Raw genomic sequence first — 15,154 nt, forward strand, 5'->3', positions numbered from 1 at the left:
AGAATGTACTTGTAACATATAACCGTTGCAGTGGTTGATCATCGACAAGATGTATGAAGAGTCTGTGTAAACTGTCATGAAATGGGTATCGTGCGCACGAAAACTAATAAAAAATTTGAACGAAAACAAACAACTGAACGACGACGAACATGAATGACACCCAATAATCTAGTATAAATAGGCTGCGGGTACAACGCCTTCTTGTCCGGTCCTTACATCTCGAGCATACCACCATCTGGAGAACAAAATATCAGCCAAGCACTTCGCAAACATTCAATGACATACGCATGGTCCCGATCGTCCAATATTTCCACCTCAGCTCCTGCTGTTAGTGCAAGTTCACCTTCCCCAGCACCATCAAATGAATATCGCGCATGCGCAGGTCTACTGGCTTCTTCGGTTCCCATAGCGCCACCATAGGCGCTCGGTGTTTCAGCGCGAACATAATTATCACCGTCATGCGTGTACTCAGGCTCCATACCATCACCTTCAAGCTTCTCTTCCTCTTTCTCACTACTGTGCGGCGCAAACGGACTTGCACCGATGATGGTCCCGCGCGTCGCAGCATTAATGTGTTCAAGGAGTGATGAAGGTCGATGATGAATAGAGTCATCATCATCATCTGCCGCATCAAACTGTTTCTTATCGTCACGGTCACGTCTGGCAAACAGTGTCCAAAGTATGCCGATGAGCGCTAAGAGGAAGACCGCACCAGCGGATATAGCGATTGAAATAAGAATGACAACACCGGTGGCGAGAAAATCTGCAAGAAAGAATTAATATCAGACCTCTCTTATATACATATGTTGAACACCTACGCTGCTGTGTGAAGCTGAAAGTTGAGAATGAGTGGAAGAGAGAAGAGACGGATCCTGCCGTCCCAGAAACGGTGGAAGAAACAAAGTACGGAATAAAGCTTGCGCCATCAAAGAGAGCGGTAGACGCATTTCCAAACGACGAATCATCCAGTACACCTGAGATCATTAACATTCGGTCAGATTCGATGATGCTGTTACCAGTGTGTGTGTTTTGTAGAGGAACCATAGCTAGTTGTGAAATGATGGTGTCCTTCTGGAGCGTGGAAGCTGATGGAAACCATAAGAATGATTATTCACTCAAATTTAAGAGTAGCATACCCAATGTTGTCCAGTTTTGACCATCGAAAAACGACAAGAAAGTAGTGTTATCACTCGTTCTGTATCGTATCAGTACGTCTGAAGATACTGAGATCAGATCAAGCGCGATACTCACTTTCCGGCTGCGAAAATACTGCTTGCGTTCGCGTTGTTAACCTCCAAAGCAGTTACAGGGCCAGGAATGTCTGAGCCTGAGCCAACTTCAGCCCAGGACATATTCGATAAGGTAAGTTGAGCCACGTTAGCCACAGTGCTGTCCGAAAGGGCAATAGAACCTGCGGCAATCAACGTTTCTTGATTGTTCTGGAGAAATTGGGCTTAGAACCTATTATAGACCAATGCAAATCAACTTACTCCTGCATATGAGACCGAAGATACTTCCCCGTTTATACCACTACCAAGGGAGTTCCACTGATTAGATGAAGTGTCCAGAGAGCATATCGCTTGGCAAGTTAAAGAGCCAGCTTGCGCAAAAGTACCAGCGACAATGATAGTGTTGGATTTCGAGGTGGAAGTAGTGATGGAGCGAACGACGACAGAGGAGCCAGAGCTGGGTTGAAGGGCCTGGACCCCCGATACATCCCATTGCTGCTTAGCAAGGTCATAAATTGCGAATCCGTCCACATTAAGGCCACTGATCGTGAACTGGCCCCCGACATAGAGAGTATCTCCGTTCACTAAGAGAGAACGAACCGTTCCGTTGACCTGATTGCCCTGCAGAGCAGTGATCGTGGCAAGACTCTGGTCATAAATACCCAGATTAGCTGCCTCAGTTGACCCAAAGGAGGAGCCAGAGGGGAGGAATGAGAAGTTTCCACCAATTATAGCCACCTCATCATTTGAAGTGCTATTCGTCCAAAATGAACCGGCCAATACAGCGGGGGCAACTGCAGGAAGCGCATCCGGCAGTGCCACCAAAGTGCTCGATGAAGTTTGTCTCTTGAAGAACAAATGTGAGAGGCGCACGTGCGCAATCCAGGAAGTACGAGAAACAATGGACCTTCTGCGTGTAGAGGTGGTACTAGCGGATGCAATTGAGCCATCAAGCTGGACGCCCAAAGGAGAGATGCTCGGCACATCAGAGGCACTATTCTGAACCATGACCATACCACTAGCTCCAAAAGACTCTGATACAACTACATTACCGGCGATATACTGTGGCGAAGTCTCGTTCGCAACAAAGGTCATAGAACCGACCACGAAGCCACCACTGTTTACCCAGACGGAATTCGAGATGTTCCATACTGCAAATCCAGGAGCGTCATATCCAGCAGTGTCAGATGAAGAAGTGAACAGCTGTGTAAAGTTCCCGGCAACGAATAGCTGGCTACCGCTGACTGCCAGACTGGAGACTTTTCCATTTACGCCAGCACCCAATGCACTCCATTTCTGACTCTGAACGTTGTATAACGCAACACCCTTCAGTCCATTAGTGGAAGCCGACGATGTATCCATGAAGGAACCGCCAACAAACAAATTGTCTCCATCAAGTGCCAAAGCAGTAACAGATCCATCTAACCCATTTTCCGGAAGGGCGGAAATGGATCCATCTTTGTATGACACAATATTGTTGGAGTTCGAAGATATTGTGAAATTTCCTGCCAAAAAGATCGTTCCGGAGGAATGGTGCGCGACACTAGCAATCGCAGCATTTTCACTCGAGATGGTGCCGTTCCCTCCAATTCCATTGAACAACCCAATAGCAGCTTGGTCTGCGGATGTTTCGGTTGAGTTTGCAAGAGTTGAAGTAGCATCGACAGAAGAGGTACTGCTAAGTGGCCATTCAAAGAACCCAAAGCCCTGATTGGACCCTGATGAGTCGCTTGATGCAGAGCCACTCGAATTAGAAGATGTAGCATTTGCAGACGTGAGGACCAACTCGATCCGATCTGCCACAATTTCATACTGCCCATTTGATCCACTCCCAGTTGGGTTAGCAGCAAGCGTCATGGTTATCGTGGTGACAAAGTCGGGGGTGGTGGGTAGGATAGGGCCATTGTAAATGGAGACCGAAGCATCCTCAGTGTTGGTCTGGTCCACATTCGTCACCGTCGGGTTTAATCCATTCCCTGGGAATATGGTGACTTGGACCGTCGTACGTGCGGCACAGTCCTGGAAGTTCGTGCATCCAGGGACCAGCATGTTGATGTTATAATCACCGGACGCGGAGACATAAGGCTGCCATGTCAGACTGGGGCCTGCGGAGGCCGAAGTACCAACCGCGACATCAGAAACAAGGACAGACTGGGTGGTTCCTGAAATATTCGTCTGTGCAACTTTCACTTCCCAATTACCAGTTCGCGTTGTGTTGGAAGGATTAGGTGCAAAACAAGATTGTACGTTGTTAGAATCGATGGCAGATGCGAAGGCTCCTGAAGATAGCAACTGCAAAATATGCAATCCGGGTCCGTCTCCTGTCCATTCAGATAATGTGATCGCAACACCAGTAATAGAAAGTGGTGAATCAAACAAGAAATCTTGGTACAAAATTGAGGAGTCTGTGGAGAGTGGACAGGTGGTGGAACAGGTATTGTTTTGCTGAGTGGTGGGATCAAGATATTTGAGTGTTTGTACAGTGTTATCGGGGATCGTGGTCACACTAAAGGGAATGAATCAGATGAATGGAACAACCGGAGATCTTCTCACTTGCCTGAATCCTGTAGTTCCATGGTTACTTTGGAAGGTATTCCCAAGCCTGACTCCACTAGCCTGCAGAAACGAAAAATCGCGGACTGTGATCACTGCTTGGTTTCCGTCACCAGCGAACCAGGTATTCCCTGGGCCATCTGAGCCTGCGGGGCAAAGGATATTTGAGACATTACTGAATTGAGCATCGGTAGACGATGGCGAGCCGACTATCTGCGCGCCTTGAAGGGGAATAGGAACGAGAGAGGATGAAAATGGCGAGGCACCAGGAGAGAAAGGAACGTTGGGATTGTTTGTGTCATTTAAGGTGGTTCCGTTTCCTTGGAAAGATGTAATGAACGAGCCAGCAAAGAAAAGGCTGGAGTCTGAAGAGTTGGATGTGATAGAAAGGACACGACCCTCAGCACCAGTCAAGCCATTAAAAGGCGGTTTAGACCAAGAGTTTGCTGAGGTATCCCACACAGCGACGGCAGCTCCCGGTGAAGTAAACAAGCCACCAACCCAAACCTTCTTGTTCTTCGCGTCGCAAAAGATGGCATCTATCTCCCCATTTGGTCCATTAGACCCCAAGGATGAGAATTTGCCCGAAGATGATGTATATGAGGCAATATTAGAGGCCGAGGTAGAGCCTATGGATGAAAATGAGCCTGCGAGATAGAAAGAGTCGTCGAGGGTGCATCCAGCCAAGATACGACCCCCAGAGTTGGTAGAGGCAATTGGGGACAGTGAACCATTGGATGCGCGGGCAAGAAGTGTAGAAGTTGAAGAGTCAAACGTGTGCGACTGGTTTTGAAAGAGATCCAATCCTGAAAAAGCACCAGCGAGTCCTACTTTGCCCATACGATCAAAGTCGACCAAAGGCAGCGAGGCCCAGGCGACATGTACGCTTAGGAGCAACAGTAATGAACGAGTCATGATTTTGTCGTGTGACGAGATATACATGGGACCGAGAGCTTGAGAGCTCGTCCTGAATGAAGGAGAACACCACGACTGATGGTTGCAACAAACTCAACAAACAATTGGATGTGAGAGAAAAATAGAATTCAATAACACTATCAACGTCACGTGGCTATATTAAACTTCGTGCTCTGTCTTCGCAACAAAATCCCGAGTGTCCGCGTTGAGTCCCACCTGGACGTTGAATGGCGAAGCATTATCCATCATCCTAGAAGAGTGATATTAGATTCAATTTGTAGACAAATAGTTAGAGATACACACTGGGGGAATCTCATACGATTGATTGGTGGTCTTGTTGCAGTAGTGAACAGATTCACACCCTCTGCAACCTCCTTGGACAAAACGGTATGCCTGACATTCATATCCAACCATTTCTCGGAAGTGGTGGTGTACATCGCAAGCCAGCGCGTGACGAACGCCTCTTCGGAAGGTTCAGGAGCAAACTGATATGCTGCGCCAATTATGATAGAGAGCACAAAGAATCTACGCCATGCCGGAGTTGCAAAGCCTGTATAAATTCAGAAAGTTGAGCAAACGGGCGTAGTCGAGCTTTATGGCGCTCTTGCCTTCTTTCGGGTAAACGGTGGTATCTTCTTCTATATGGTGATGATCGTGGTGGTCAGTGGGCGATGTAGATGCATTCCTTTGCCTGGATAGAGGCGCGAGGAATCGTTGACGGGCTACAAACCCAGTTCTCGCGAGCATGATGATGGATGAGAAATGAAGGGATAATGGGTGTGACAGATTAAACGGGTCACTCGGACCGAGAAGAGATTCCGACTGCGTTCTGGTTTATATATATACACTTTGTTGGCGCCTGCATGGACGAGAATTCACTTCAGATCGACGTTTGCATGAGCGGTTTGCGGCGACTTGGACCTACTTGAGTTTCTAAGGAAGCCTGTTAGTGACATGGAAGGACGGAGCATACTCGCAGCCTTTTTTTCAGTTAAGTTTCATTCCTCCTCAAAAAAGTTAGCTTTTTGTCCTATATACTTTTTTAGAGAATAGGTCATGCTAGGTCATATACGAGTGACCTGGTTGGCTGCTGTCGTATTGGTATCTAAGTATGGATCGATATTTCAAACGCATACTGTGCTGTACGTGCCAACCACCAACCCATATTGCCGTGTTCAGTTCTACAGTGAAATGTGTTGGGAAATTTTGAGATAAGTTATATAAGGCTATATAATAATCTCCATATCAGATGAGCTGTAAGTTATCTTTCCATTTCCCATAGCATTTCACTTCGAATCCAGCGATGTGTGCAAAGAAATGTTGGATGAACCGCACATTTCCGCCTTTTTTCGGGAAGCCTGAATGAGAAATGAGCGAACGGGGGAACGGATGATAGCGGGTATACGAAGCAACAATTCTTATCAAGTCTTAGTGACTCCGATCGTTCATAATCTCACTGAACCAGGCTCTCGATTCGCTTTCGTCAATCGCCATCCTAGGATGTTAAAACTCTTAACCTCTTTGGAAAACGTGCAAAGGACTATCAGAAGGTGGAGAGGGGGTGGTAAAGCTTGATAAAGTCGCCGAAGTTGAAGGCCGATTGGTTTACCTATGTACATCTGTCACTCTCTCCATTACATTCACTGTACATTGCTGTACTTGTTCTTCATTGCGTTTTCGTTATCATTGCCCTTCAAAATCTTTGGCCCAAAGAAGTCCATAGATCGTGGAGAACACGTATAATGGCTCTCGAACTTTTAGATGTAAGTGAAGCTGCATTACTCAAGTTGTAATTCCTTCGTCCGCGCTTACCGAGCTGCAAGATAACCGCTTCTGGATTAGCGTACATATGTAAGTATTTCTCTATGCCCATCCACATATACCGATAGTCATACGTTTGGGTTTCTAGGCTTAGGAGGGTTAGTAATCCTCAAAATGCAAATAGCAAGGATGCCAAACACGTTGATGTCCGAACGGATAGATTTGTGGTCGTTTTTTCACTATTCTCTCTTCTGATGAAGGACAAGGTATGTCTGCTATGTCTCTTGCTTCCGAAAATCTATCTCTTAATGCTATTCTAGCTATATTTGAACGAAGTTGTTCTCGGAACTGCTTTCGGGATCGTCATCGGGCCATACGCCGGAAACATATTCGATCCTCGTTCTTGGAGTTCGTCTGAAGGATCACAAAATATCACGCTAGAAGTTATGCGCATCGTCCTGGCCACTGGATTATTTGCTATCGGCATAGAACTTCCAAATAACTATATGTGGAAACATGCGAAGTCACTTTCAGCCATGGTAATCCCAACCATGGCGGCTGGGTGGTTGATCATAGGAGGTGTCATTCGCTTGTTATTCTGAGCTTCTTCGACAGATCGTGATTTCGTCTATTTCTAGGAATATTAAGAGCACTGTTTCCAAGGTTGAGCTACGTTTCCTGTCTTGCGATAGCAGCATGCCTCACACCAACGGACCCCATCATATGTGCTGCTATTGTGGGAGGTAAATTTGCAGTGAAACACGTTCCTGTAAACCTTCGCCGTATCCTTTCTGCAGAATCTGCGGCGAATGACGGTCTCGCGTATCCATTTCTGAGTATATCCATATATCTTACTGTCGAGTCCTCAAAAAAGGTTGCGTTCGGCAAATGGTTCTTAGTTGGCTGGTTGTGTGAGTTTTCGACCTCTCTACATATACTGATATTCATAAATCAAACAATAGATCAAGTCATTCTGGGTGTCGTACTGGGATTAGTTATGGGTCCGTTTGTTTGCTGACTGTCTTATGACTTGTTATGAATGTGCGACAGGTTTTGTTTTCTCTCATCTATTCCAGCTCTCAAAACGGAAAGGCTTTATTGACCGGGAATCCTATGTCGCTCAGTACATAGCTATGTCCTTCTTAACCGTTGGTGTAGCTCGTACTATTGGAAGTGATGATTTGTTAGCTGCTTTCGCTGCTGGTATGTCGCACATTATTTTTCATTGCGCATCCTCATGTTCTGTCCAAGGAAGCGCTATGTCATGGGACGGACACTTCAATGAACAAATCGAAGGAGAAATTTTCGCGTCTGTGATTGACCTTGTTCTCAATTGTACGTTATTTATCCTTGCGTATTTTAGATTTCCATCACTCATTATTTCAATTAGGTGCATGCTTTATCTACATCGGTGCATCTCATAGTAGCTGGGTAGACATTTGCATATACTTATCCTGCGTGAACCACCAGGTGCTTGGTTGCCGTTCAAAGACTTTAATATGCCTTCATTAGGGATCGAGCCCTGGAGGTTGACTGTCCTCCTTATCTCTGTCGCATTGCTTAGGAGGATTCCCCCTATAATGCTTCTCTACAAATGGATACCAGAAATAAGCTCATGGCAAGAGGCCCTTTTCTCCGGCCATTTTGGTAGCTAAGCAAAGTACTATCAAGGAATTTTCCAACACTGACTTTATGGTAATGTAGGACCAGTAAGCCCTGCCAGTCTTATCTTCAGCCTGAACGTTCTCAATTTATCCCCAAGATGGGAGTCGGTGCTGTTTTCATATCAACTTTAGCACTTTCTGAACTAGCAACCCCTCACAACCCACCACAAAACCAAGAAGATCTGCTGGCATTATATATCCAACCTGTGGTAGCGTTTGTTGTCCTAGGATCGATTATCATCCGTTCGTTCACTATTATCACCTCATACCGCGCATGACTTTCCCCATAGACGGTCTCTCCATTCCCTTTTTCTCCTTCGGAAAAGGTGTACATGGTCGGACCCTTTCGCTGTCCGCTACGTTGAATGGGACTGGTACCGTTCCTGACTGGGTATTTTGGGCTCGTCCGGCCCCTGTTATCGCGGTTATGACGTCCTCGTCTGAACAAGGTGATATCGAGAGGAACCTCGGAGTAGATCTAGATATTTCTGCAGTAAGTTCGGCACGACCCAGTCCTCGGCTGGGTATATCAATGCTTCCGTTGCAACGACAATCGAGCGACCACAATTCTGTGAGCGACTGTCCATTTTCTGCGCTCATCACTGCTCATAATCTGACTAGAATGCGCACCTTGCTGAAAATAAGGCCCATCTCGAGTCACAGGGAGTCAGGTTTACACAATGACGCCAGCACGGGATTTCTTGGAGAATTACGGAGGGATTCAGAATAGCTACATACTGTTTAAGTCGTATGTTTTGAATCTACAATGGGTCCACAGTGTCCACAACGTTTAGAAGCACAACCAAGGCATACAGTTCATTACTAATAATGCGGATATAAACATAGACGAGCATAAGCGGAAATGGAGGCAATCATTCGAAAGGGTTCGTCCGCCCGCCCTGTGAGTTAGAATTTATGAGTTACTCGAAAAGATGGTCCACATAAAAGATACCTGGTTATCAGCATCACGATCCTCACCGCAACCACATAGCCATTCATGCCACCAGCGTGTTTCCTTTTCGGGTTCTTGATGATGGTGGGGTGGTGCGCCTTCAAGGGAAAGAGGTGATACCGCAAGTGGAGGAACGTTGACCGGAGGCGGTGGAGTTTTCGGAGGCGGAATATTTATGGGTTTAGGCGGAGGAGGTCGAGAAAATGAGGCCGATTTTGCGAGTAACGTCGGACGTTCTGGCGTTGGAGCAACGACTGCTAGAGTTGAGATATCGGAAGGAGGTTCGGAAGAACTCATGACAGCTGTGACTTGCTGTGAATCCTCAAATGGAGATGCTGGTGGATTGGCAAAAGGATTCTCTGGATATTCTTCTAGGTTGGGTGGTAATGGAGAGGGAAGGGGTGAAGGAGATGGAGATGGACCTGGGGTATTCACTAGATTTTCCAGGGGCAGATGTTCAATGGAGTCTTCAGAGCCAAGAGCTGTGTGCTTTCCCAAGTCCCGCTGCCGATGACTCGGCTTCTGCCACAATGAACTGGCTCTCCAACCGCCGTCTGGCGCTGTCTGAGACGGTTTAGATATTGATTCTCGTGCAGCTTTCCGCTTCTGCATCTCGGAAACTTGCCATCGTCTTAAGTTCTAGTATTAAATCATTATTTTGTCCTGGACAATGTGCGATCGTTAGAAACTGACCTCTTCAATCCGTCTAGTCTCTGCTTCTTCGTCAGTAGTTGGAGGGTAGAGACCAGAGTCCGGGGGTTCCAGCACAGTTTCTTCAGATCCATCTCTGTCAGTATCCGTAAATCCATTCTCCTTCTGTTTCCCTTTGCTTGACACTCTCGGCGTGTGGTCCTCGTCGCCGTTTTCCCATATTCTTCGCCGACCGAGGTCCTCGTCGTCCGATGGCGAAGAAGAAGAATGTGGGTGAGTGTCCGCGGTAATTGTTTCCATAGAAGAAATGGAGGTCATCGTAGGCCTCCTCTTCGTCGTTGAGTCGCGCGTAGTGCCTGGTGGTGGGGTCAAATAGAATTGCGTCGTTAAGTTCCTCGGATGTAATTGCATTTACGTAATTTTCGCAACCCATTTTGGGAGTATTTTGGGTACGTCTTCTTTCCTCGGACGTATCGCAATCGAAGTCTCGCTTTGAATTATTCCTAAGCCTTATAAGCCATTTCGCAATGATAATGATTGTCAACATGGGATTTGACTGATACAAGGTCTCCAAGATGGTAATATAATCTTCCTGCGATGACAACTGTAACATTAGGGGATGAAGTTGGTAGATCGAGTTTAATCACTATTGAGAGTACCTGAAAACAACTACATAAAGATTCAAGAAACTAGCCACCTGCAACCTCTCAGTCGAGAGATGATAAAGCGGTCACTTTACATCGAAGCCCAAGTATTCAATGGTAGTATTCAATGGTAACAGGATAGCGCGTACATGGCTGGAGATAACAGATGAAACATTCTACAAAATATCCTGTATCAAAATCGCCCGTCGTCACCCCTTAAGGACTGAACAGGCTGTTGCATTATGAGGCTCTCATCATCGTCCTCGGAATTTCCATCGTCCTTGACGTGATTGCGTAGTCTTGATGTCCTTGGCTGCCCCAGTGCGTTTGGCATCATAGGTGCGTGTGAGTCGTCCGAGTTATTGCCACCATAGAGCGTACTGCGAGTGCTGCTCCCAATTCCAGGTATGGACAAAATTGACGAACGAGCTGCTTCTCTCATCTGAGAAAGGTTTTGATGAAAAGCGTTCTGCGGATCGTATGCTTGTGAGCTTGTTATCCTATAAAAGAGTATAATGTACTGAGCTTGCCTGTTCACGCCAGTAACGCAGCCGCCTTTCCCGTTCTGCATCACGTTGTTTGGTATGCAAGCAGAAGAGTCCGATGAGTGTACCAAACATGCCTAGTTGTGCCTTCGTTAGAAAAAGAGCGCAAGGACAAAAAATAGTTGGCTATTACCTACGAAAATCCCGATTCCTACTATAGCATACACCCAAGAGCTAAGATGACGGTCTAGAGCTTGGTCGGTGCCACACACGCCTGATGACATACAATTCCACGTCGAACACCTAATGTGGAACGTAAGAGTAAGATATTGATGAAATGCTCATGAGGAAACACACTCTTTATCAGCATCGCAAGAAACGCCTAAGCTTTTCTCCTGAAAGCATTTTAGAGATTGTGCATCGCAATAAAGGCCAACGCGACAGTTTCCGCTAATGGAAAGCATTAAGTACTAAGAATTGACGACGAGGCAGTTCGTTGATCGCATACCGTGATACTATGTCGATGAACTCGTCACCGCTCGCGGTGTAGCCAATGTAGGCCGTATTTTGAACCACACAATCGACATTCTCCGTAACGTTTGCCCACCTGTATGAATAATCGTCAGGACAGGAAGAAAGTAAGCTGAAGCACTGACATGCAGACATTATTGAGGCATACAGATCCGTTCACATTCAGACCGCGATTAGTCGTGTCCAAAAGGTCCTTGTAATTTGGTGGGCCTTCACATTGGTCTGCGCACGAAGTTCAGAGCTCGCCAATTCAATTCAATTTGAATTGAGTTTCATTGCTGACCGTCTCGATTCATTTGGCAAGCGCTGCCAACCGGCAAAACATTCAAACAATCATCCATCTCGTCCGGACAAAATTGGCTTTTCCCGCATTTTGGAGGGAGGTTATCTGAGTCTTGTGGGTATCCGAAAGGGAAATCGTCTTTCCTACAGCCACGATGCGCACAGGTACCATTCGAGGCACAATAGGTCACTGAATTGCAGTCGGTGTAGAACTGGTAAGTTCCGACTTGAAGTCGGTTGTTAGAAACGCTGCATGAGTCTCCGAAGTTGGCGCTACCAGCAAAGACAGCAGAAAACCATGACAGAGAGATGAGCGTGGCTGGTAGGAACATCGAACGAGTGTTACACTAAAAGTAGAGGGGAAGAAACTTATGTAAGAAGAATCGAAGCTCAGTTAGTAGTATCCATCAGTAGCGCCGCTCGCGCCGCGATCCCCACCTGGATCACTGCTCGATTAGACAAACTGGGACGGTAACGAGGCCTCCTCCCTCCGGGCAGACTCGGGAAGTGGTGTCAACGCAGATAAACTCAGAAATAGTTCTACTATGAATAACACCGAGTATTATTAATAACTACCAGGTTCGTTTAAGATAGAAATTCGTTACAGGGAATATTTGATACAGATGAATTCTAATTTTGAGCACTGTGTGATAAAAAAAACTAGTTGAGTAAAAAAGTCCAAAGAATGTGAGATGATCCAGAGCGAAACATTAAGCAGATACTGGGATATCATATGTCTACAGGTAAATCAATCGCGTGAATGCGATGCTTTCTCTAGCTGTTCCTCGGACGTTCTAGATAACGTGCTTTCAAACGGAGTGGAATGATCTAGGGCGGACGAGTCTGTTGGTGTGTGAAGAGGGGTAAAAGACCATCGGCGGGGAAGAACAGAGCCAAAATTCGTGGACTCTGAGTCCCGCTGGCGAGTGCTAGCGTAATCTGTTGTTGTAGCTGTAGGACTTGATGGGTTGTAAGGTTGGTTGATCTCGGGGTCAAGAGGCACATTTCGTTCCGGAGTAGGGTTTCTCGGCCTTCCAAATGGGTCACTGGAAGAATCCTCTGATGATGAAGCGGCATTCTTCTCCAGAATGATGTCTGAAGATCCATGTAGAGAGGACGATCGGGAAGATGGAGTAGATGTCTCATGGCGCTTCCAAAGTCGTTGAAGGCCGGAGTGGAGAGCAATGTTGAAAATCACAACAAGAATAGTTATGGAATTTATGACATCCAAAACTAGGCCAAGGGCATAACGCGGAATGGGTTTAACGCCGATGCTCTGAACGAAGGCGATCATCAACCCACTACAAACGACACGGATGATACCAAGGAATGATGAAAAGACATCAGCGCCGCGAACTTTGTGTGGTCGTAATAAGAGCACACGAAGGACAAGTGCCACCTCGAGGATAAGGAATAGGATGATCTGAGCCATTCCACTTGATGAAATGAACGAAACGATTATCGCCTTGAAAAACGCTGCGACAACAACAGGGAGGAAAAAGGAATATCGAGATGGAAGGAATTGTGCGTAGAGAGGACCGTAAGAGTTGAGAAGGAAGGGGTCAGTGTACAGCACTGAGGGTTCGGAACGACGAACGGAGCGAATGACAACGACGGATGGATAACAAACTGCAATCATGATGCCCAAGAAAGCAATCACAGAGAACAGAATCGAAAGCCAAGAGTCGTTTAGCGTCCACTGATAAAATCCAAACAGAACGATCGGAATGAACATTACCAAACTCTGCAGGAGAATATTAGGAACTGAATGAATACAGGAGAGCTGAACCTTACCAAACGGAGAATCCATGCACGAACCCAAGAAGGATATGTACGTTTGAGCCGGCTGCGTCGCTCATCGGGGCCGAGACGAAATTTTTCCATTGCCAAAAGCGATGCCCATCCAACTCCGAAGACGAAGATAGCAATCGCAATTAACATGATCGTGCACAAGAACACAGTCATGAATGCGTTCGCAGTTGCTATATTGATAGTAGACACATAGATGGGAATCCCTGCCGAAAGAACATTATCCGATTCCGACGTGACTACAGCAACATCGCGCTGCTGCAAAAGCGATGAATTCACAGTTCTCCTCGTTAATGATGATAGGGTCGATATACTTCCTGAGCTAGAAGATGCACTATCGGAGTTGAAGGGGCTAAGTTTGCGATTGACAAATGCAACGGCAGAACTAGAGGTGGAGTTGGCCAGTCCCCCTCCTGTTAAGGCTCGCATGTTATTAATAGCATCCTGAATTGAGTCATCGCTTGATGAGAACAGTGACAGTGACCACGCAAAGTTCAAGGCGAATGATATGTAAGTGACGGGGTAATTGAGGTCGAGCAAGGCTGACACTGCAATACTCTGAAACAAGTATATCAAATCCAGCAAACGATATGGAAGGATGGCAGTTGGATTATGGGACTGCCACAAAGCGACTAAAAGTGTGAAGAGCGTGATGCCACCTGTAGTCCACTCCACAGCTCGTTGACGAGTAGACAAACCATTAGACAGGGTCGCCTGAACACATGCTTTGACATCGCCGGTGCCCACTTCAATTAGCGTCAGCTGCGCGTAGCCCTCGAGGTCTGGGATTTTGAATATGAAAGAAGGAATTATGCCACTGATAGAGTCGGGGAGGGAGATAGAGTCTGAGCCAGTAAAATTGTACTCAGGGAGGGGACAAAGAGCTCCGTTTAGGATACCACAAAGATCGATTGTGATATTGACTGGCTCAATCCCAAACACGTTCACGAGCAAGCTCGCTGATACGTTGACATTGGAGTCCTGAAATTTACTGAGAAACGACCGGATGACCGGATGAGGAAAATGTACGTACGACACTTTCGGCAGAGATATTGAAGGATACGGATTGGTTTGCGGCGAAATACTCGACGTCAAACTGTTGTATAAGTAGAGTCTCCGGTGTCGAGCAGTATGTTACAGATGATGTGACTGGATGAAAAATGAGTGGAGCATTAGGTTTGAGGGAGTATACACATACATAGAGAGCTCTCTGATGCATAAGAGAATATGGCATGAAAGGAAAGCGTGAAAGCAATTGCTCGCAGCCGGGCGAGGGAAGAAAACATTATGACCGTTAGAGAGAAAGCAGAGAGACACAACTGGCGCGTGTCCTGAGAGCGAATATAAATATGAAATAAGTATCAGCACAAAGCATTGTACAAACGTGCTATTGTTCTACTTACGGAAAGCTTCTTATTGTTCAGTCAGAAGTTTACCTCCCAGATTTGTACGAAGAGAAAACGAGTAAAGGCGATGGAAGTTGGGAGCAAGGAACGACGACTCTCTTTAATATGACGATGGACGTGGACAGAGAACTCCACCTAGACGATCGCGTTCGACCGGCGTTGGCCATTGGTAATTGGTCCCGCCGCGATAGCCGAGTCCCGCGCGCAGCGAGCCGATATGCCGATTATCACATGACCTTCACCTTCCGATTTTCTCCTGTCATCTCAGACTC

The 15,154-nt window shown here is 46.5% G+C and overlaps 7 protein-coding genes across 7 annotated transcripts; 2 read left to right on the forward strand and 5 right to left on the reverse strand.

Moving 5' to 3' along the window:
- Positions 1-61: 61 nt before the first annotated feature.
- Positions 62-4,878, reverse strand: C8R40DRAFT_223970 (cortical protein marker for cell polarity-domain-containing protein). The gene is made up of 7 exons (XM_046234387.1): positions 3,787-4,878; positions 1,491-3,735; positions 1,252-1,439; positions 1,137-1,195; positions 819-1,085; positions 286-763; positions 62-235 (listed from the first exon to the last, which is right to left on the reverse strand). Exons 1-7 carry the CDS (start codon positions 4,722-4,724, stop codon positions 169-171), a joined length of 4,242 nt encoding a protein of 1,413 aa, XP_046086290.1. The 5' UTR covers positions 4,725-4,878; the 3' UTR covers positions 62-168.
- C8R40DRAFT_1105334 (uncharacterized protein) lies at positions 4,804-5,570 on the reverse strand. The gene is made up of 3 exons (XM_046228119.1): positions 5,306-5,570; positions 5,001-5,247; positions 4,804-4,947 (listed from the first exon to the last, which is right to left on the reverse strand). The coding sequence occupies exons 1-3, from the start codon at positions 5,442-5,444 to the stop codon at positions 4,857-4,859; spliced, it is 477 nt and encodes a 158-aa protein (XP_046086291.1). The 5' UTR covers positions 5,445-5,570; the 3' UTR covers positions 4,804-4,856.
- A 710-nt stretch (positions 5,571-6,280) lies between these two features.
- C8R40DRAFT_224196 (Cation/H+ exchanger) lies at positions 6,281-8,195 on the forward strand. The gene is made up of 11 exons (XM_046234388.1): positions 6,281-6,460; positions 6,521-6,548; positions 6,607-6,616; positions 6,679-6,724; positions 6,779-7,037; positions 7,097-7,369; positions 7,421-7,459; positions 7,509-7,661; positions 7,710-7,793; positions 7,849-7,869; positions 7,929-8,195. The coding sequence occupies exons 1-11, from the start codon at positions 6,440-6,442 to the stop codon at positions 8,111-8,113; spliced, it is 1,119 nt and encodes a 372-aa protein (XP_046086292.1). The 5' UTR covers positions 6,281-6,439; the 3' UTR covers positions 8,114-8,195.
- C8R40DRAFT_223912 (uncharacterized protein) lies at positions 7,972-8,921 on the forward strand. The gene is made up of 3 exons (XM_046234386.1): positions 7,972-8,365; positions 8,413-8,693; positions 8,744-8,921. Exons 1-3 carry the CDS (start codon positions 8,221-8,223, stop codon positions 8,804-8,806), a joined length of 489 nt encoding a protein of 162 aa, XP_046086293.1. The 5' UTR covers positions 7,972-8,220; the 3' UTR covers positions 8,807-8,921.
- Positions 8,922-8,994: 73 nt separating this feature from the next.
- On the reverse strand, positions 8,995-10,043 carry C8R40DRAFT_1170823 (uncharacterized protein; the record flags this gene model as incomplete). Its single annotated transcript, XM_046231597.1, has 3 exons — positions 8,995-9,021; positions 9,075-9,713; positions 9,768-10,043. The coding sequence occupies 3 exons, from the start codon at positions 10,041-10,043 to the stop codon at positions 8,995-8,997; spliced, it is 942 nt and encodes a 313-aa protein (XP_046086294.1).
- A 228-nt stretch (positions 10,044-10,271) lies between these two features.
- On the reverse strand, positions 10,272-12,215 carry C8R40DRAFT_1237375 (uncharacterized protein). Its single transcript, XM_046233432.1, has 7 exons — positions 11,669-12,215; positions 11,511-11,607; positions 11,363-11,461; positions 11,212-11,304; positions 11,048-11,157; positions 10,900-10,991; positions 10,272-10,838 (listed from the first exon to the last, which is right to left on the reverse strand). Exons 1-7 carry the CDS (start codon positions 11,997-11,999, stop codon positions 10,563-10,565), a joined length of 1,098 nt encoding a protein of 365 aa, XP_046086295.1. The 5' UTR covers positions 12,000-12,215; the 3' UTR covers positions 10,272-10,562.
- A 200-nt stretch (positions 12,216-12,415) lies between these two features.
- On the reverse strand, positions 12,416-14,762 carry C8R40DRAFT_1069669 (uncharacterized protein; the record flags this gene model as incomplete). Its single annotated transcript, XM_046226137.1, has 4 exons — positions 12,416-13,411; positions 13,462-14,457; positions 14,510-14,625; positions 14,675-14,762. 4 exons carry the CDS (start codon positions 14,760-14,762, stop codon positions 12,416-12,418), a joined length of 2,196 nt encoding a protein of 731 aa, XP_046086296.1.
- Positions 14,763-15,154: the final 392 nt, after the last annotated feature.

The sequence above is a fragment of the Lentinula edodes genome (assembly GCF_021015755.1).
Source record: "Lentinula edodes strain Le(Bin) 0899 ss11 chromosome Unknown C8R40scaffold_18, whole genome shotgun sequence".
Taxonomy (NCBI): domain Eukaryota; kingdom Fungi; phylum Basidiomycota; class Agaricomycetes; order Agaricales; family Omphalotaceae; genus Lentinula; species Lentinula edodes.